This window comes from Crocodylus siamensis, chromosome 15 (assembly GCF_052110815.1).
Source record: "Crocodylus siamensis isolate JL-2025a chromosome 15, ASM5211081v1, whole genome shotgun sequence".
Classification (NCBI taxonomy): Eukaryota; Metazoa; Chordata; order Crocodylia; family Crocodylidae; genus Crocodylus; species Crocodylus siamensis.
Genome location: NC_143409.1, coordinates 3,818,754 through 3,839,460, shown reverse-complemented (window position 1 = coordinate 3,839,460; position 20,707 = coordinate 3,818,754). Strand labels below are relative to the sequence as shown.

The window sequence follows — 20,707 nt, the reverse complement described above, 5'->3', positions numbered from 1 at the left end:
ACAGCTAATCACTTTTTTGGAGAACAGAAATCTCACTTGGCTTCAACCAAAAGGGCTCACTTTGGCTTTCATTCTTTTTGAGGTTTTTTCGTTTGGTTTCTAACTAAGATCTATTCTTTAGTCATGTACTGAGTTCAAAATGAAAAGGGTTGAAAGGCAAGATGCATCCCAGGTGTACTCTTTGCCTAGAAAAGCTTGGGATATGCCTCCAAGCCCAAAGATAAATCTCTGAAGCCTTGTCTGTGAAGGCAGTATTTGCAACACCTAGAAACCGCAGGTAAGGATGGATGGGTAATGCTGATAACACCTCAGTGAAAATCTCTGCATTGGCAACTTTTTTTCCTCTTGTCACCCTAGTCCCTGGCTCTTCTTGCCTCTGTCAGTTCCCAGATGAACTCTGCCGAGAGAACCAGAAAGGTCCATGTTACTGCTATTCTAGGTGCCTGTGACCGGAGTCCCCTCTCAGTTCTTTCATACAAAGGACCTTGGGAATTAGATTCTGATGAGTGCATCACCTAAAAGTGGGGGGATAAATGAGTTCCTAGATACCACAGCCTGCCTGCTATTCTTGTCCGTCCTGGGAACATTCTGGGTGAGGAGGACGGACTGGAAGATGTGTAATACTGGCAGTGATGATGAACTTGTGAAATTGCTTGTGACAGACCCTACTGGGAGTATGCAGATAAGCTGCTTCCTGCTACACTGATTGTAGACTATCCAAAGAGATTGCAGTGACAATGGGTTGTAGAAACTCTGCTTGGTTTTTGTTTTCCTTGTCAATCTGTATGGCCATTTTAGGTCTAAGGTCTCAACACGTTGCATCATGTTAAAAAGAGAGGAACGTCTCGTGGAGCAGATGCCATGCCACAATTGTCTGTGCACCTTTGTTTTGTAACAAGTGAAAGCTAAAGCAGGGAAGCTTCCCTCATTTCACTGAGGGCTCAGCTACTATGCTTTAGCCTTCATTTATTGTGCAAGATTATCATTTACAGTTAGCACAGCGTAAGTAGTTCACCCGCTTTTAGCTCATTTGTTTTTCCTGTACCCTAAGACCATCCAAATATCTCCAAACCTTCCTCTCTGCCTCCTTACAATTGGTGAGCATCTCTTGTGTCGGATCCATTCTGTGGCTCTTAATTTTAGGTAGAGTAAAATCTCAGGGTGCTTTACAGTTTCTTGGTATCTTCTTTGCGCTGGAAAGGGCATGAAAAAGGAGGTGGTGTAGCCGGAAGTTCCAGAAAATAGGCAACCTGCACCCTCTTCAGGACTTACGGTAAGATCCACCTGTAGGAGAAATGGGAATACTGAGTCTTTTTGATGCTATGGTGCATGAGCCAGCGCTCACTGAAATCGCCCAGGTCTTTCTGCTGAGTTCAGCGGGCTTTAGTTTAGGTCCAAAGGAGTTGGAGGGTGGTAGCTTGGCCTGATTAAGTTCAGGTGATGGATATGGCTGCTCTGTGCCTTTCTTCCTAGAGGTTGGTGTTGGGTACCTGCACATTGTTCTTAAGAGTGATCTTATGTTGGGCCCCAAAGGGTCTTACGTTCTGCTTTGTCTCCTCAATGTTTCTATGAGCTATTGGGAGGATTGGTGAGGGCATGTGCTGCAGAGCTTTGAGTACACACTGATGACAAGTACTGTATTTCATCCAATCCAGAAAATCCTGTCAGATGCCCTACCTCGGGTCTGGAGTATGGATGAGAACTGGCTGGCTGAAACCCAATCCAGATAAGACTGAGGTGATCGTGATAAATTGGGCATTCATCTTTGGTTAGTTACTTGACAATTTGGGACCAGTAAGTATTCATTATGTGTACTATTACACCTAGGACTGTTTTAGACGTCGTAACTGTATTCCGTTTGATGGACTTTTTAAATACTTGCATATATGAGCATCTGTCAATACTTTGTCACAGATTATTGAAATCCAAAATGACCTTTCAACTTTTTGTTGACATGATCTACTCTGTTTTCCATTTGAAACAAAATCTGGTCTGCTTTGTAATGCTTGCTTTAATTATCTCTTCACTGTATACAAGGATGATGTTTAAATGAATGAGAGATGACACAAAAAGGCAAGGAGCTTTGTTTCACCTCAGTTAACAATCACTTCAGATACCTGAAACCTTACTCTAAACCCAGTGGATCAGGTAGCTACTTTCTGTAGCACTTTCCTTTTAAACAATAATGACTACTGGGGGCATCTTAACCTAAACAAGTGCTTAGCATTACATCTTACCTGGGTCAACAGTTTTGGGTATCAGAGTTAAACTGTGTTACTGTAAATTAATGGAAAATGTAACTGCACTTTGCTGAAAGATCAATGTCCAATAAAGGCTGCACAATCAAATCTTGTTGCAGTGATTGAGGCCCTTAATTGCCTTTCAAAGATAAGGTGGTAATCAACATAGGTTTAACTGATCTTTTTTACTAGTTCAATTACCTGCTAATGACCAGTGCCAAGTCAGAATCTTTAACTACTTATACTTATTAAATCTTATGTTAGTAATGAAAAATTACTTAAGCCATACAATCAATAAAAAAACAAGTCTTAATTACTATATTTCACTTTTATACCTTTTTGTGTGTCTGATAAATTTGATTCAATAGAGATTTCCCAATAGTAAGAGGTAGTATTAACAGAAATTTTATCCCCCAGAGTTTTGTGTACTCACCTGAAGTCTTAGATGTTTTTGTATTTGTTTTAATAGAAAATTCTTGGCTAAATATCCACTACTGCAAACCTCTAATGTCCTAGGCATTTAACTGTATATAAAAATCAGTTTTTGCCTCAGATGGCAGCTCTTTTTGTTATTAGAACTAAAACTATCTGTAACCTGCAGACTTTGTTAAATGTGCCATCAACTTGAAATGCATTTTTTTTCTGCAACACAAATTTTTTAACACTAAATTTTGGTACTGCACCTATTCCTAAGCCTCTCTGCCTACTGTTATGGATTAATAATCACCCTGTCTGCATTCTTAAAAATATTTTACTCTTCCCCTCTGGCTGTACCTTGATTTTAGCAACGCTTTTGGTACCGTCTCCCACAACATTCTTGCAGGCAGGATAAGGAAGTATGGGCTCGATGAATGGACTGTAAGGTGGATAGAAAACTGGCTGGAGCATCGGTCTCAGAGGGTAGTAATCAATGGCTCAGTGTCTAGTTGGCAGTGTGTATCAAGTGGAGTGCCCCAGGGGTCGGTGCTAGGGCCAGTTTTGTTTAATATCTTTTTCAATGACCTAGAAGATGGCATAGAGTGCACCCTCAGCAAGTTTACAGATGACACCAACCTGGGGGGAGTAGTAAATACTCTGGAGGGTAGGGCTAGGATTCAGTGACCTAGACACATTGGAGGATTGGGCCAAAAGAAATCCCATGAGGTTTAACAAGGACAAGTGCAAAGTCCTGCACTTAGGAGGGAACAATCCCCTGCACCGGGGCAGGTGGGGGTGACGGGTTGGGCAGCAGCTCTGCAGAAAAGGACCTGGGGGTGACAGGGGACAGGAAGCTGAACAGGAGCCAGCAGTGTGTCCTTGTTGCCAAGAAGGTGAACGGCATCCTGGGCTGCGTTGGGAGGAGCGGTGCCAGCAGATGGAGGGCAGTGATTCTTCCCTTCTATTCAGCACTGGGGAGACCACATCTGGAGTCCTCGAAAGGATGTGGACTAGATGGAGAGAGTCCAGTGGAGGGCAGCAAAAATGGTGAGGGGGCTGGGGCACAGGATTTATGACTTGGAAAGACTGAGGGAACTGGGTTTATTTATTCTAGAGACGAGAAGACCGAGGGGGATTGAATAGCAGCCTTCACCTCCCTGCAGGAGGGCTGCAAGGAGGATGGAGCTGGGCTGTTCTCAGTGGGGGCAGATGGCAGGACAAGGAGCAATGGGCTCAAGTTGGAGCAAGGGAGGTTGAGGTTAGATATCAGGAAGAAGTTTCTTGCTGGGAGGGTAGTAAAGCACTGAACAGGTTACCCAGCGAGGTGGTGGAGTCTCCATCGTTGGAGGGTTTGAAGACCGAGGTAGACGAAGCCTTGGCTGGGATGATGTAGCTGGGGCTGATCCTGCCTTGAGGACTAGATGTGACCTCCTCAGGTCCCTTCCAACCCTCATTTTCTATGATTCTATGATTCTGAGAAAAATTCTTACCAATAAGAGGGAAAACTCTGGGCCTAATCCAACATTCCTTGACTTCTTGAGGTTGCACCTGGTCTTTACTTACTATATTAAAAAAAATTGTGGAATAAACTACCTGCAAAACACAAAGTGAATAAACTCAGAGGCATCTGTAGTACAACAGTAGGTAGCAACAGTAGATAGAGTGCTTTCCAGAAGTTATTTTAAAATCTCTATTTACCAATTTTCATCACACATTTTATGTTAGCATGCACAGGAGCCTCACAGCAGTCTTGTGAAAGAGGGCCAATGCCACACCCAGTTTATCAATGTGGAAGTGAGGCACAGGCTAGGCTAAAGGTGTGTCTCCACTACAGAATAGATGCAGGCATGGGCTCCTGGATGTGTGAACCCAAGCTTGCCAAGGCCACCTTGAATGGCCAGAGCCTTGCAACTGGCATTTGTGTCCCCACATCTACGTTGGCACACCAGGTGCCTGGAGGCATAGTCCAGCACTCAGCCTTAAGTCCAGCCACATTGGTTCACTGCATGATGGAAGAGAATTTGTCTGCCCTTATTGTACCCCTGTGAGGAAGTGCTTTTAGCACCTAGTACCCTTCATGGAGGCAGTTCTAGCTGTGTGTGTTCCCTGCCTTTTGCCATTTCAGCTGGATCCAGCCATTCACCATGTATCCAGTGCTCTTCGATGAGGTGTTCTTTCTTGTGGCTTCACTGCTGTTGTGGCAGGATATGGACAAGAGCATATTGGTGGTGGCAGAAGGCATTCCTGAGGCTGTTTATGTCCCTTGGAAGGTGAAGGTAGTTCTCAACACCTCATGGTGGCGTGGAAATCTGTGTTGCATGCCACGCTCCCTGTGAATTCCCTCTTGTAGCTCAGGATGTGTAGTGCACAATGCTAGTACAAAGTCACAAGATGACACTGTTTAGCAGATCTTGATGATTCACAGTAGCTACATAAGGAAGCAGACTGGTGTGGGGCTGTGTGTGGAGCTGGCTTTAGCTCTCCAGCATCAGGATGCCCAAATGAGGGAGACTAGGCTAGTACAGGAGTGGTAGTTGCAGAAAATGAGCTAATACCCCAAGCTGCTAGAGGACCACAGCTCAGGAGTGTGGTGTTGGCTTGTCAGCTGTTTCATAGTTTCATAGTTTCCAGGGTCGGAAGGGACCTGAGCAGATCATCTAGTCCGACCCCCTGCCATGGCAGGAAAGAGTACTGGGGTCAAACGACCCCGGCAAGGTGTTCATCTAACCTCCTCTTAAAAACCCCCAGGGTAGGAGCCCGCACCACTTCTCTTGGAAGCTGGTTCCAGATCCTAGCCGCCCTGACCGTGAAGTCGTGCCTCCTGATATCTAACCTAAACCTACCCTCTGCCAGCTTGTGACCGTTATTCCTGGTCACTCCTGGCGGTGCTCGGGGGAACAGGGACTCCCCCAGTGCCTGCTGATCCCCCCTGACTAGTTTATAACAGGCCACGAGATTCTCCCTCAGCCTTCTCTTTTGGAGGCTGAACAGGTTCAGGTCCTGCCGCCTCTCCTCGTAGGGCCTGCCCTGCTGCCCCCTGATCATGCGAGTGGCCTCCTCTGGACCCTCTCCATGCTGTCCACGTCCCTCCTGAAGTGTGGTGCCAAGAGCTGGACGCAATACTCCAGCTGCGGCCTGACCAGTGCCACACAGAGGGGGAGGATCACCTCCCTGGACTTGCTCGAGATGCATCTGTGGATGCACGACAAGGTGCGGTTGGCCTTCCTCACTGCCTCCCCACACTGCCGGCCCATGTTCATCTTGGAGTCAATGATGACCCCAAGATCCTTTTCCGCCTCCGTGCTGACAAGAGGGGAGTTCCCTAACCTGTAGGCATGGTGCCGGTTGTTCCTCCCGAGGTGCATCACCTTGCACTTGTCTGTGTTGAAACCCATCCTATTCACATCCGCCCACCCTTGTAACCGGTCTAGGTCTGATTGTAGCCTGTTGCATCCTTCTAGTGTGCCCACATCCCCCCACATCTTAATGTCATCAGCAAATTTGAACAGGGTGCTTTTTACCCCCTCGTCCAAGTCGCTGATGAAGATGTTGAACAGTGCGGGCCCGAGGACCGAGCCCTGGGGGACCCCGCTGCCCATGTCCTTCTAGGCTGAGAAGGACCCATCTACTACCACCCTCTGGGTGCGGCCCACCAGCCAGTTGGCGACCCATTTGACTGTGTGAGTGTCTACACCACAGCCCCCAGTTTCTTAATGAGAACGGGGTGAGAGACAGTGTCAAAAGCCTTCCGGAAGTCCAGGAAGACTATACCCACTGCTACCCCTGCATCTAATGATCTGGTGATCTGATCGTAAAAGGCCACCAGGTTGGTCTGACAGGACCTGCCACTGATGAACCCGTGTTGGTTGCCCCTAAGCATGCAGTCCCCTGCTGGACCCTCCTGGATGTGTACCAGCATAATTTTCTTGAACAGCTTGCCTAGGATTGAGGTGAGACTAACCGACCTATAATTTCCTGGGTCCTCCTTCCTCCCTTTTTTGAAGGGTGTGAAAGTTGTATGTAAGATAATTAATGCTGTGGTTTATCCAAGGGTAATGCACTGTGCTTTATCCAAGGGTAATGTACTGTTAATGTGTTTGAAATTATACCTAAGTTCAGAACAACAGCCTTCCTGAACTGTGTTAGTGGTTTCAACGATACTCCTGTGCTCACGGATGTCAGCAAAGTGGACAGGTCAGAGCCTATCTTGAAAAAAAAAGCCTTGGCTATGACTCAAATCTCCAGACATGTAAATGAACTCTGTTTCCAGGCACAGAGAAGCTTGGACATAAGGTTTTTGTATGAGGATGGTGGAAGGGTTGGCCTAGGGTCAAGTCTGCAGTGTGGCTGTACATGTCCAGCAGTCAGTGTCCCTTTATCGTGTTTCTAAAAGGACAGTGTAAGCTGAGAGCATGGTTGAGACAGTGGTGTAAAGAAAGGAGCCCCAGTGATGCAAGTCCCTGCTGTAGATGGGCAAAGCGGGACTTCCGCAAGGAGTGGGTGATATAATAAACTGACATCCCACTTCACGGTTATCCATTGTCCCTGGATTTGCATTGACATGGTTACACTGTACTAAAATCCATATTGCCACAGCACCTAGGAGTCCAGTCCAGGACCTGGCTACACTTGAGCTAGGTATTGCTGCAGCAGCCCTTGCCACAGAGGAATTACAATCTAGGCATAAGACAGGAGACAGTAGATGGCTACAAACAGTGAAGCCCTGCAAGACTGTATGGATCAGCATTGGTGTCCTAACTTTTGTCAAGGGTTTTGCAGGCATTGTGCCAAATGGGAGTTTCAAGGAGTGCTTTAAAACAGGACGGTGGGGTAGCTTCGCAGATGATTATGGAGAGCTCTGAAGGACAAAAGCAGGAAAAAGCAGGTGGTTTAAACATCTAACTAGAAGGGGATAGAGGCTGATGTATATTAAATGGAAGCCAAATTGGAGAGGGTTTGGGATGGAACTGGTTGGGAGGGACTTCAGACAGCAATTTTAACCAGGATGTTCAGCCCGAGCTGAAAAAATTAGGTGTAAATACAAGCCTCCTCCAAGCATTCCCCTCATTCAGTTATAGCCCTTCCCTTGTGAAAAGCTATAGAAAGGAAGGGTGGAAAACTCAAGGTAACCTTTTGGGTACTGGGGAAAAGGAAGTGTTCCTGTATCTTAGCACAGGCACTTAACATGGTTTAAAGCTTTCAGTAACTAAAAGTGATCAGAACCATTGGGCAGGGAGAAAGAGAGCTCATCTAGGAAAAGCAGAGCTCAACTGAAGTGTTACCTGGGGAGACAGTCACATAGTAACACTCAAGACCATTAAAAAGGAGAGATGATTGTTAACACCTGTGGAGTAAAGAACAATGAGCAGTTAAGTCTATTGACTCCTTCAGGTACCTGAAAAGAAATGCTGCTATTTCTTCTTGGCAGTTGGCTTTGGACAGGAATCAAAGTGAGGTGGTTCTGTTCTGGGCAGAAAAATCAGCTTCCCAGTTGGGAGGGACTGATCTGGGGGGGGAAGGTGATTGATGCATGCAGGCAAGCACAATATTTAACATGTTACGGATGTTAGCTAACCTTCACGATGCTCCAGTGAAGTGGGTAAATAACCCTGTCTTACAGAAAGGAAAATTAAGACACAAGAAGGTTAACTCATTTTCCCTGGTATTCAGTATCTGCATAGGCTTTTTTAAAATCCTCCAAATTGCCAATTATCTTGAAGCAGTTAATGCATTGGCTAATGGCGGAACTCCCCAAATGTTTGTTCCAGCTTTCAGACATTTGCAGTTTGCTCTATGGAATCAGCCTAACTTCTTATTCACCTGCATTTGAGATTAAATATAGTGTAAAAACAAGTCCGCAGAGAGTTAGTGGCAAAGCCATGATTAGAAATCAGTAGTTCCTACCTCTCAGCCATCCACTTTAGTTCTCTAGACCATAATGCCTTTAAACTCACAGAAGATCAAACCATTTAAAAGATCAAATTTAAGACACATGCAGAGCTAAATTGTCCATTGGCTTACTTAGTGCTTGTGTCAGTGCTTGTACTGCTGAATATCGCCATGTCCTTAGAGCTTCCAAGGTTAACTTTCTGATATGAACTTAGCATCTTTCTCCTTGGGTTCATATATTACTTAACTTGCCACTTAAGTTAAATTGTTGTTTACTGTCACATTCCTTAATCTTCTTCCAGAAATATAAGATGATAATTCGTGGTCTAAAACGAGTGCATGTCCCAAAGTGTACATTTGTAGGAAAGTACATATCAGCTGCAAGTTCCCTTCAGGCTTTATCTTTCAGTTTAGGTGAACGTAGCATAAAAAAGTGAAAATCCTCAGGGCTATAGTGAAGTGGATGATGAGAGATAGTAATGACATCTTTTTAGGAATAAATAAAATCTATATGGGTGTAGTAGAACTTCAGTAATTCACATTAATGATTAGGATGCTCATTGCAAGTTATTGACTTTTCTGAATTAGTAAGTGAATAAATGCAGCTGAGATAAACAGGGATAATGCATCACAAAATGTTTCTTAAGCAAGTGTAGTTTAGTCTTAATAATTTATGCTAATACAACATAATGCTCTAGTAAATGCACTGGTATGTTTTGTAAAATAATGAAGTCTTTAGTAATGTGAGACCTTTCTATGACAAGCAGCTATTAAATGACTGTTGAGAAAATGAGGGGAGTCTGTGACTTTTGTATGTGTTCAAGTTAAAATCCATACAGCTTTGTAGAGCATGAATGAAGAAGTTTGTTTGTATAAAACAGAAATGTGTATCTATTTAGTATTTTAAAATAATGGGACAAAGCTAAGGTTTCGTAATAATGGATTACCCTGCATTATAAATACCCAAACCAGTTCAGATGCATTATTGGTTGCTGTTTCTTCAGGAAGGTAGAATATGTGAGTATTAGAATGAGTTCAGTAGCAAGTGTATCACTTTAAGCACTGTTTATGAGCACTGCACTTGTACATTATAGAACCAATTTATTACTTTCAGTGATATTAATTATCCTAATACTGTAAAACACGATTCAAAGCAGTTCTTTAGGCAAGGAATCTGGTCAGGGAAAGCTTTCAATTTTAAAATGCAAATTTAAAAATACAGCACTTCTTTAGGAGTCTTTAAAGTTTGGGGATAGAATTATAAACATTACAGAATCAGTGTGTTTTAGTTAACCCGAGTACATAAATCTGTTTGAATTCCTCTTAGAAGAGATGCTATTAGATATGATCGTTATATGCTTAGTGATTCATGGACCTTGTTACATACATGCTTTGTAATGTATGAATTATTTAGTAAGAAAAATCACAATAATTTTGTTGTTACTCAAAAATTTATAGGTTGGCAGAAACAATTATGCAGCCCCTGAAGCTGGTCTTGTAGGGGACGGTAACATCATTAACACTGCATGGCCATTTTTGCTCAATCTAACCTGTACAGTTTATGCTGTAATTTTTCAGTAATTGTGCAGCAAACAGCCTTTAAACAATATTCATTTCATTAAGGATAAAATCTCATCTGTTTGTGCTTTTCTTTCTTTTAAAATATGTGCGTAATTTAAAAGAGGACCCAAATCTTTCATAACCCTGTCTGAATCCAAATAGCTTCACTTCCCTAAAGTATATTTTTAAAAATTCCAAGTACACTGTACCGTCCAGACAACAGAGCCTCCAAAAGTTTCTTTGGGCTCTGATTCTGCTCCCGTTGAACTGAGATCGGTTGAAATTTTCCAGTGAGGTTGAAAGGAGCAGAGCCCATCTCTTAGTACAGAGGATCTGGGCAAGTCTGTGCGCCAAATGCAGAAGAGCTGCAAGGGGTGGTAGGAAAGGCATGGAAACACGGTAGATATTGCGGAGGAGATCTTTGCGCTGGCTATGACTAGACTGGTATATGAGGAGGCCGATCGTTTGGAAGAACAAATGAATACAGAACGGCTGGACAGTTCACGAGTGTACCCGCGAGCGATGCAGCCACATGAACTCCCTCACCAACGCTCATGCTTCACTCACCAAGCCCTGCAGTGATTTTGGGATGTGGGCCAGGAGGAGTGGATTTCAGTGAAGTATGTAACTTTAGTTTGCTATCTATCCACGCAATTTTTCTCACGTATTCACCTACCTCTTTAAAATCAAAAGGAACCACAGCTGTGAAAATACATGCCACCAGGGTAATGAGCCATGAGTCATTCCTTCTAGGGAGCAAGGAGTTCTTCTCACTACATGTATTATAGCTGTTCTTTGTTTTCGTGTTTAGAAACAGGTATTGGTCACAGACAGAGGTGAAATAGTGGACATGGTTGACCAACAATTTAGATCTGAATGTTGCTTCTCAGGCCCCCTTTAATCCGTGTATACATCCGTGCGCATATCTCTCTATTTTTAACATGTAATATAATAAATACCTTTCCGTGTCTGCGATACAAATGGTGACTATTTACTCTCTAGGCTCCTACAAGATGGGAAATATGTAATCTCGTGGTAGAGATTATTGTAGTAGAAGCACAGAGGCACTCAGAGGACTTCCTGACTCACTGCACTTCTGCCTACGTGTCTTTCTAAACGACATACCTGGGATTTCCTCTTACCTTCGAGCGTGGGACTGGAAGCAAAAAAAGCTAGGTTCTACTCCTGGCGCTGGCACAACTCCAACTCTTCATTTGGGGCCATGGCAGTTCACCTAATTTCTCTGCCTCCATTTTCACTGAAAAATAAGAATTGCAATGTCTTGTGAGAATTACTGGTAGGAGAGTACTTGGAAGATGCGCGTGCAGATGACACAGCATTACTAAATATTATGTTTACTGCTTGCACTGGCTTCACACAAGGAGCTGCTTGAGCCTGTCCAGATGGTCATCTTACAGATGCCACTTTAGCAAGGAGATGAGAGGTGGGACATCTGAGCTATAGAAACCTCGAACGAGGGGGAGGAATCCACAGACAGATTCAAGAGGGTCCCAACCTGCCCCCTCTGCTTTCTGCTGGCAGATGGGGTCCTGAAACTGGCTTTGCTGTAACTCTTAGTCACGGGACAGAGAATAGAGAGAACTGCTATTGTAGATAGCTCCTTTAGCAACAGAGATCAAAGGGGGAAGTGCATGGCAACACAGGGAAATAAGTCTGCTTCCTGAGAGCCGGCAAATTGTGCTGCTTCCCATGTCTCGGGGACTCAGTGGGCTATAGCACTTACTTAAGCCTGTACTGTAAAACAAGCCTAAACCTTTACAGTGTTATTGGGTGCTTTTTTTCTATTTTAATATCTCCCTAGTAATTCACAGCTCTTCTACCGAAGCCACGAGTTTCAGGATCCACCTCTGAATACTGTACATCTGGAAGTCTTTTGTGAGAGTACATGATAAATACGGACACTTAATTACAAAGAGAATTGATTAAACCCATGCATGTTTCTTGTTGACTACATGTCATCTGTATTATATGGAGAAGATCTGAATGCTTAATTATTCCATTTTTTTATGGCTATCTGGAGCTCTTTAACTGTTTCCTTACTGAAAATTCTTTAGGAAAGGATGAATACAGGAAGGAAACATTAGGTGAACTTGGGGAATCTCTTTACGTTGTATATCAACATGTATCTGCAGTCTTGCCGCACAAACAGGAATTATTTCTTAGCAAGATTTGGGAAAAATGCAATTAAATAAAGACCTCTGTGTTCAGTAACCTTCCCATGACAAAAATTCTACTGGGTGGCATAATAGGAAATATGAAATGATAGACCTTGATTATGTGGTTTTCGGGAAAGCCCTGCTGCAAGCTGTAAATGTTTGATAGCTTTACCACATACAATATAAAGAATAAACTCTGAAGTTTGATTACAGCTGCATCAACACAAATTGGAATAGGGGATTGAAAGTTGTGATTAGCTCTGGAAAAGCTACATAATATTTATGCAAATTTGGCAAATTGAGTTGGTTTTCCCTATAGCCCTATGAATGAAAAAGACATTTTAGAAAAATCATGGGGCTATAGAAATTCTATGATTTTCTATCCCTTTCTTTAAAACGTAATAGAAAATGAATCTTCATTGCAAGGTACACAGGGACTTGAGACAAAAGGTTCATTTTAACAGAAATGAACTCCACATGGGCAGTGGCAATTCCTGGGATATTCTGGAGTTGGTGCTATATTAATTTCTACTGTAGGAACTAAATTGTGAAGTTATTGAACAGAGAGATAACTTATCTTCACTAATGGCCATTCAGAGATTATTTTTAAAAATACACTCCATAGTTTAAAGTCTTAATATAGAGGATCTTGAATCCGTTATAGGAATTAAATCAAATACAGTTGGCAGCTTTAATTTTTTTCCTCCTGCTTTGAACATGTAAGTCAAATTGTCCAGTTAATCATGCATAATAAATAACAACCTCAAGAAGTTCTCGCAAGCAAGCTCAGGAAGTACAGGTTGGATGAGTGCACTGTGGAGGTGGATAGAAAGCTGGCTGGATTCTCAGACTCAAAGGGTAGTGATCAGTGGCTCAATATCTAGTTGGCAGCCAGTATGAAGTGGAGTGCCCCAGGGGTCAGTGCTGGGGCCAGTTTTGTTCAATGTCTTCATCAACGACCTGGACAATGGGATGCAGTGCACCCTCAGCAAGTTTGCAGCTGACACCAAGCTGGGGGGAGTGGTAGATACACTGGAGGGTAGGGCTAGGATTCAGAGACCTAGACACATTGGAGGATTGGACCAAAAGAAATCTCATGCGGTTCAACAAGGACAAGTGCAAAGTCCTGCACTGAGGAGGGAACAATCCCCTGCACCGGTGCAGGTGGGGGTGACGGGCTAGGCAGCAGCTCTGCAGAAAAGGTCCTGGGGGTGACAGGGGACAAGAAGCTGAACTGCAGCCAGCAGTGTGTCCTTGTCAAGAAGGCGAACGGCATCCTGGGCTGTGTTACTAGGAGCGTTGCCAGCAGGTCAAGGGAAGTGAGGCCACATCTGGAGTCCTGTGTCCAGCTTTGGGCCCCCAGTACAGAAAGGATGTGGACACATTGGAAAGAGTCCAGTGGAGGGCAACAAAAATGGTTTAGGGGCTGGGGAACTTCTGAGGAGAGGCTGAAGGCATGGGCCTTATTTAGCCTGCAGAAGAGAAGACCGAGGGGGATTTGATAGCAGCCTTCACCTCCCTGCAGGGGGGCTGAAAGGAGGATGAAGCTGGACTGTGCTCAGTGGGGGCAGATGACAGGACAAGGAGCAATGGGCTCAAGTTGTAGCAAGGGAAGCTGAGGCTAGGTATTAGGAAAAACTCTCACTCGGAGGGTGGTGAAATACTGGAACAGGTCACCCAGAGAGGTGGTGGCATCTCTATCCTTGGGGATTTTTAAGACCCAGCTCAGCTGGGATGAGATATTTGGGGTTGGTCCTGCTTGGAGCAGGGGGTTGGACTAGATGTGACCTCCTAAGGGCCTTTCTAACTCGATTCTCAGTTGTGAACCGGGTGTGGAAGTCAGTATACTACAAGCGAAGTTAATGCACAGTTGTGCATAGAAGGTTATTTATGTACAGTTGGACGTGGCATGCAGGAACCTGTCATTGCTTTGGTGTTGATGTGTTGGGTAGTGGAGACAAAGCAGCGCAGCTGTGTGAAGTTGCAGACTTCCAAGGATTTCCAGTCTTTTCTGCCCTTCCTGTGACCGAAGCATAAGGGTTATAGTATGGGATAGATTGTGGACCAGGCAGCAAGTCGGAAATGCCAACCACAGTGCATCTCCCCAGCAGCACAGGTTACCATCGACACATCCGACCTGTCCACCATTCTTTGCACTGATTTCACATATAATTTTTAACCGAGGCCCTTGGGCCCAGGATATTTGAAATACTGTCTGAAATTCTGGAATGAAGACTGGAATCAAGGACTCCACTTGGGCACAGCTGAGGTCTCCAAAGCAAGTGTAAAGTTTGCTGTGCAGGAGGGAGCTTTCTAACTTGCAGGTGAAGCAGGGGGACCATGGTGGCTAACGTCCTGCTGCTGCAAAGGTGGTTAAAATATGCTTGAGAGATCATACGAATAGAGCAGCAGGAATGGAAGGGACCGCCGGCGATCACATCTAGTCCAGCCACCGGCCTGAGGCAGGATCAGCCCTGTCCAAACCACCCCGTACGCGCCATCATCCCAACTCTGCCTAAAACAGCCCCGCCACAACACAGCCCCAGCACCCAAACCTGCCACAGGGAAATAGTGTCGCACACACTTGTGAACTAGACGTGGGCGGGGGAGACGAAAAGAAGCCAACCTAGAGACAAATTAAAGAGATGTGATATATGAGAACATGACTGGTATATGATAGGTTATGAATACTGGCAACCCGTGTTTAATGCTGTTTCGCTTAGCGCTGTTCCACTATAATGCTCATTTTAAATTGACACTTGATTCCACTTAGTGCTCAGCGAGTTTCGTTACAATGCTCCCGGTCGCCATCTTGGGTTGTCAAAAACTTTTGGTTTTGCTTAACCCTCATTTTGCTGAACACTTGGTTTTTCAGGAACCAAATAAGTGGGGGTTGCCTGTATGTTAGGTGTTAGAGCAGAGGTTTTCAACCTTTTTTTTTCCCATTTGCAGACCCCTAAAAAGTTTCCAACAGAGGTGCGGACCCCTTCGAACGGGAGATGTGGGCATTCACACATTTCGATTGATCACGGCCATCTTTCGTGGACCCCGTCTGCGGCCCACAGGTTGTAAACCACTGTGTTCGATGATGGATGGACTGTATCTGATAGATTACAGGGGTGTTGGGTGTAGCTGTGTTGGTCTAAGCACAGGCAGACAAGGCTCTTTGGATAAATCCTGTATCTTTTATTAGACAGCTTAAGTAGTTGGAAAAGGATATGATTTTATCATACCATATTATCACATTATTTTAACTCAAAGTTATACTCAAATAGTTGGAAAAGGATATGATTTTATCATGCCATATATCATATGACAGATTATGAACGTGTTACACGACGAATTATACGAAAGCTGTTCAGAAAGTATCAAGACAGATGCTGTAGGAAGCCAAAGATTTTATTTCCAGGGTTTTGGCTTCATCTCCTTGGAAGTCCTCTGCTTCTGCACAGCACTTCTCCCAGCCTTTCTGCCACTGTCGGGAGCACCTCTGATGAGCAATTTGTGGATTGGCTAAAAGCTGCTCTGTTGCATTTTCTTTTATGGTTTCCACGTCACAAAATCTTCCTTTCACGGCTTTCTTTAGTTGAGGGAAGACAAAAAAGTTGCACTGTATCCCACAAGTGCCGCAGCCTCCATATTCACCTGATATGGCCCCAGGTGACCCTTAAATAAAGAAAGCCAGATTTTGTGACCACTAAACAAAATGCGATGGAGCAGCTTTTACCGATTCCACAAGCTGCTCATCACAGGGGCTCTCGACAAGGGCAGAAAGGCTGGGAGAGGCGCGCGGCTGCAGGAAGAGCAGACTTCCAAGGAGATGAAGCTGAAACCTCTGGAAATAAAAATATTTGGTTTCCTACAGCATCCCTCTCGATACTTTTTGAACAGCCCCTGGCTGAGTACCGTACAGGTGGTCCTCAGACTCAGGACACAACCGGTTCCTGACAAGTGAAACGCTGCAACCGGGAACGGTAGGAAACGATGTTAGAAATGGGGGAGCCGAGGCCTCCTACGCTACTTCCACCCAAAACCCCCCAGACGGTTGTACTCGAGCAACTGCAGCCCAGCGGTGTAGCTCCAGGCGCATTTATACCGTGAGCAGCAGCGCTGTGCATTGGAAGGGCTTCTTGGAGGTGACTTCGCTGCACTCTTGCCTGGCGTCTTCTCGGGCCGGCTGCAGGCGCCTCTGCTTCCTTGAAGGCGGCGGCCCCGCCCCACGGCTGCGCCGGCCCGCCGGGACCGGGTGGCGAGCTCGGGGCCGGGGCCGGGGCCGCGGCGCGGGCGGAGGGCCCCCGCGAGCGCGCGCCTGCGGGCCCGGAGGAGGCGGGCAGGGGGGCGGCCTCCCCCGCGGGCGCCGCCTCCCGCTTTCCGGCGCCGCCGTTTTGATTCCGGAGCAGCGGGGCCGGGGCCGGGGCCGGGCCGCAGCATGTGAGCCCCGCGGGCCGGGGATGCTCTTCCTGCTCTGCGGCCTGGAGATGGAGAGCCCCGCGCTCGTCATCCGCATCCGCATCCCCGACGGCGGCGCCGTGGACTGGACCGTGCCCTCCGCGCCGCAGCTGCTCTTCAGGGACGTGCTGGTGAGCCGCCCCCCCCCGCCCCGCCCGCGTGACGCCGCAGGGCGCTGTCACGCTGCGGCGCGACGCCCCAGTGATTCTGGTGACGCGACGAAGTATCGCGACACCGCAGCCTGTTGTGACGCGGCAGTGCGGCCCTTCAGGGTCTCGTGACGCGCGGCGCCCCTGCGCTGCAAATTAGCGTGACGCCGCAAATGGCCGTTACGCTGCGGTGGTGCACGTGACATCCGTGTGACGCGGCAAATCGTTCTCGTGTGGTAAATTACTGTGACGCTGCAAATCATTGTTACGCTGCGAATTACTGTGATGCTGCCAGGTGCTGAGGCTGCTGGGGGCCACCTGCGCGCAGAGGGGCTGGAAGTTGTGGCCCAACAGCGCTGCCGACAGGAGTGCCCGGTTTCCCCCCCGAAGCGCTAGGGCTCCGCTCCCCGATGCGCGCGCGGGCCCTGCTGCGTTGGGAGCGCGGGGCGGCGTGGTTCAGGAGACGTCACCGGCGGGCAGGCGGACGCCATCGGGCTGCGAGCGCAGCTTCGGCCTTGCCAGCCGGCTTCGCAGTTTTGTGGCGCTTCATCGGTGTGTGCGGATGGCGTGAAAGGGACTGAGGCCGGGTCCCGAGGGGTCCTCGTGTGTAGTAGGTGTGCTGCTTTAGCTCAGGGTACAACTCCCGGGCTGCCCCTAGCCCAGCTCCTAAACGTGCACACGCACATGTCCAGCCTGAGCACCAGGAGCGAGGCGGCCCGTGAGGCATGTCCGGCACAGAGTACCAGGGCAGGGGGGACACAAAAACGGGCGCTGTCCAAGTGCCCACCGCAGGGTATTTGTGGCTGACGCAGTAGAAATGCTGCTGCTTTCCGGTCAGCCCGTGCCTTGTTTGTGGCTCTCCACGCTTCCAGCCTCCGTTTGAGCTCTTCTGCTCCGTTCGATCGGTCAGATGGCGCCCGGCTGCGGCGTCCTGGCCTGGGGGTGACGGGGAATGGCTTGGTTGGCGAGGTTGCGATGCCAGCGGGGCCTAGCGGTTTCGGATCTGAGATCCGCAGGCATATGACGGCGTATCCATCCCAGCACCTCTGGACGGGGTTACTTGCAGCGGGCAGAAGCGCTGTGAGCAGATCAGATCCAAGAGGAGCAGGACCATGGGATCCTTTATGTGGAGTATAGCCCGCTGTCTCGGGAGCCTGGGTGTCATCCTGCACAGCTCAAGGGTTTCTGGGCTGTCCAGCATCCAGAAGTGGAGGACCCTGAAGAGCGCCGGGAGTCATCAACATGCACTGTGGTCTGCAGCTGCACCGCGGGGATGAAATCACTCCAGGAGTCCTGGGAGAAAACAGCAGAGGAGCCAGGTAATGGCTCTATTCCTGTTGTGTTTAGGGCCTGCCAGACAAACCAGTGCCCAGGGACTGTTGTGTGCCAGAGGGCAGGCAGAGACCACGTCTGGCTTCATTCGCAGATGCAGGATCCTGCCTTCTCCATCCATACCTGGCCGCGGCATGCATGATACTCCCAACTGTCCTTTGGGAAACCTTGAACAAAACATGCACAAACAAATGGCAGGAATTATGTACTGAAAGACCGGTGTTAATTCCCACTTCCCCTCTCTTAAGGCAACCGGGAGCATCTCCCTGCAGGCAGTTAATTTTGACCTTTTCTTTACTCCTTTTAATTGAAGCGGTTTAGGAGAACTTTATGTGATGCAGGCTTTCCAAGCATCCCTCCGTGTTTCTGGCCGGCCATGCTTCCCTCTCCCTGCAGCATGCATGACCGGTCCCTGGCAGGTGCTGACTTGCTCCTTGGTCAGCAGGAGATGAAATGCAGCCAGCGTACACACTGTCGGGCTCCCACAGGGGCCTGGGACAGCCGAGTCCTCTTCCCATCAGAAGTTTGAAGCTGGCCCGTCTCCTGCAGCGTGGTGTCAGCCTGAGAGACGGTGGAGGAGCACCATGAAAGCGAAATGAGGGGCCTCGTGGCTGCCCTCTTGAAACAAAACAGTTGCCCCCTGTACTGCTTTAGAAAAGTAAAGATCTCGCTGTTCCAGCTGCTCTCCAGTCCAGCACAGCAACATCATCATTTCTGGCTTTGGGGTTCAGCAGGAGAGCGCTTTCAGGAGATGAAGACCTTGAGAGAAAACTTTCAATTTAAAGCCTGGTGTGATGTGGGCAGCTCAAGGGGAGACGCTTCCTATTTAAGGGTTTTTTTTCAGCCTTGACAAAACAACTGATCCACTGTTTCTTTCATTTAAGGGACATCTCAGCAAATGCATCTGAGTCTCCCACCCAGGCATCAGCCATCCCAGGGTTCAGGGTTCATCTAGCTGGAAGAAGAGGATGCAAGAGGATCTGCTGATGGGGGTACACTGGGACTTCAGCCCCCTCCTGGTACTCAGGCATGAGATTTAGAAGCCGGACGTCTGGTCCCAGGCTGCTGCAGCAATCAGGGAGTGAGAGGAACACAAGGCGGTGAATGACCTTGCATCCAGCCATGGCTGCGTGAGCAAAGAGCGTGGTGACAGCCAGGAGCAGATGGCGATGTTCGTTTGCGGGTCTGTGGGGCGTTGGGCCAGCAGGAGCCGGGTCGAAACTAGCCTAGCAGAGGCTTTAATGGAGAGCCACCGACAGCGGTCATCTGGCTTTTCCCATCTATCGCATCACGCTGCCCAGGGTCTCGGGCTAGCCAGGGTGATAAGGAGGTGGCCGTGGTCTGGTTACCCTTACTGCTTCCCTCTCTGGCATGGCTGATGGCGTGTGGAGAAGTTTCCTGATCAGGACCACTTGCTTTTCATCCAACCCTCCAGAGCTCGCTGTATGCGTGTCCAAACCTATCTGGGATGGCAGAGTTTCACTTCTGTTCACCAGTTGAAGCTGTGTGGTTCGAAGTGCAGAGCACTGTCCTGATAGAGCAAAGGGGTGCTGCTTCTCCGCAGCCGCCATGCATTGCCCGCAGCGCTCTTGTCTCGGATGCTCTGCAGAGCTCTCTCTGGTCACTTCTACCTGGAGGCAATTGCAGCACCAGCTCTTCCTGCAGTTCGGTGCTCGATAAATGTGAGCCGTGATTGAGCAGAAGCACTCCAGTTCACTGCAATGCGAGGGTGAACCACCTTGGGTAGAAGAAGTGCTTGCCTTTGATCATCGCCTTAATCAGACCGACTGCAAGTTTTTGAATCTTGGCATCCTCTGTTGTATTAAGTAGTCTGGCAGCCGTGACAGGGTGCTGTGCGCTCAGCCGTTGCTTTGGACGCTGGATTGCTTCTACTTGCCACCCCAGAAGGGAGACTGATTTGCCCTGCTCAGCTGGGAACCAGCAGATGCGCTTTCAAGGTTTGGTGTTCACCATTTCTACATTGCAATCCTCTGGTGTATCCACTTCTAAAGTGTGATTCTGCAGGAGCAAGAAGCATTAATTAATTCTTAACTATGTTGTTACCCTGGTCTGTCTGGGTGTGTTTAATGAGCAAGCCAGGTCAGTATATTCCTTTTTATGTGGTTATCGCCACCACAGCAATTAACAAACGAGTGAAGCCTCTTTTCGCCGTGAAACCACAGTAGACCCAGCTGGCGACATTACCGTAGCAAGGGGGTGGGTGACGAAGCCTGGATTGGGATGGTGTCCTTGTGAAGTAGCAGTGATCTTCACCCAGATCATGGACAGGGTGAAGGGTAAGCAGCAGAGATGCACTTTGGTTGGGGGATGTCACTTTGTCCCAGGGTGGGTTGATTTAAATCACTGGTCAGGAAGTCTCCATTTAACCATTGTTTTCTACAAAAAGTGCATCCTTGTTGTTTGATACCTTTGTTCGTTTAACTTCTTGAAAATTTGCACTTTTTGAGAGAGGTAAGGGCTTGGCTGTGTGTAC

The 20,707-nt window shown here is 47.4% G+C and overlaps 1 protein-coding gene across 4 annotated transcripts in view; it reads left to right on the top strand.

The window, feature by feature from the left end:
* Nucleotides 1-16,723: 16,723 nt before the first annotated feature.
* The window catches only part of MAP2K5 (mitogen-activated protein kinase kinase 5), a 186,572-nt gene continuing 182,588 nt past the window's right edge, over nt 16,724-20,707 (top strand). For 2 of the 4 annotated variants that reach the window (XM_090029469.1, XM_090029468.1), the window contains exon 1: nt 16,724-16,863. In XM_090029469.1, coding sequence (XP_089885595.1) covers nt 16,735-16,863 — 129 coding nt within the window. In that variant the 5' untranslated portion in view covers nt 16,724-16,734. The other 2 variants (XM_090029470.1, XM_090029471.1) reach the window with 2 other exon arrangements.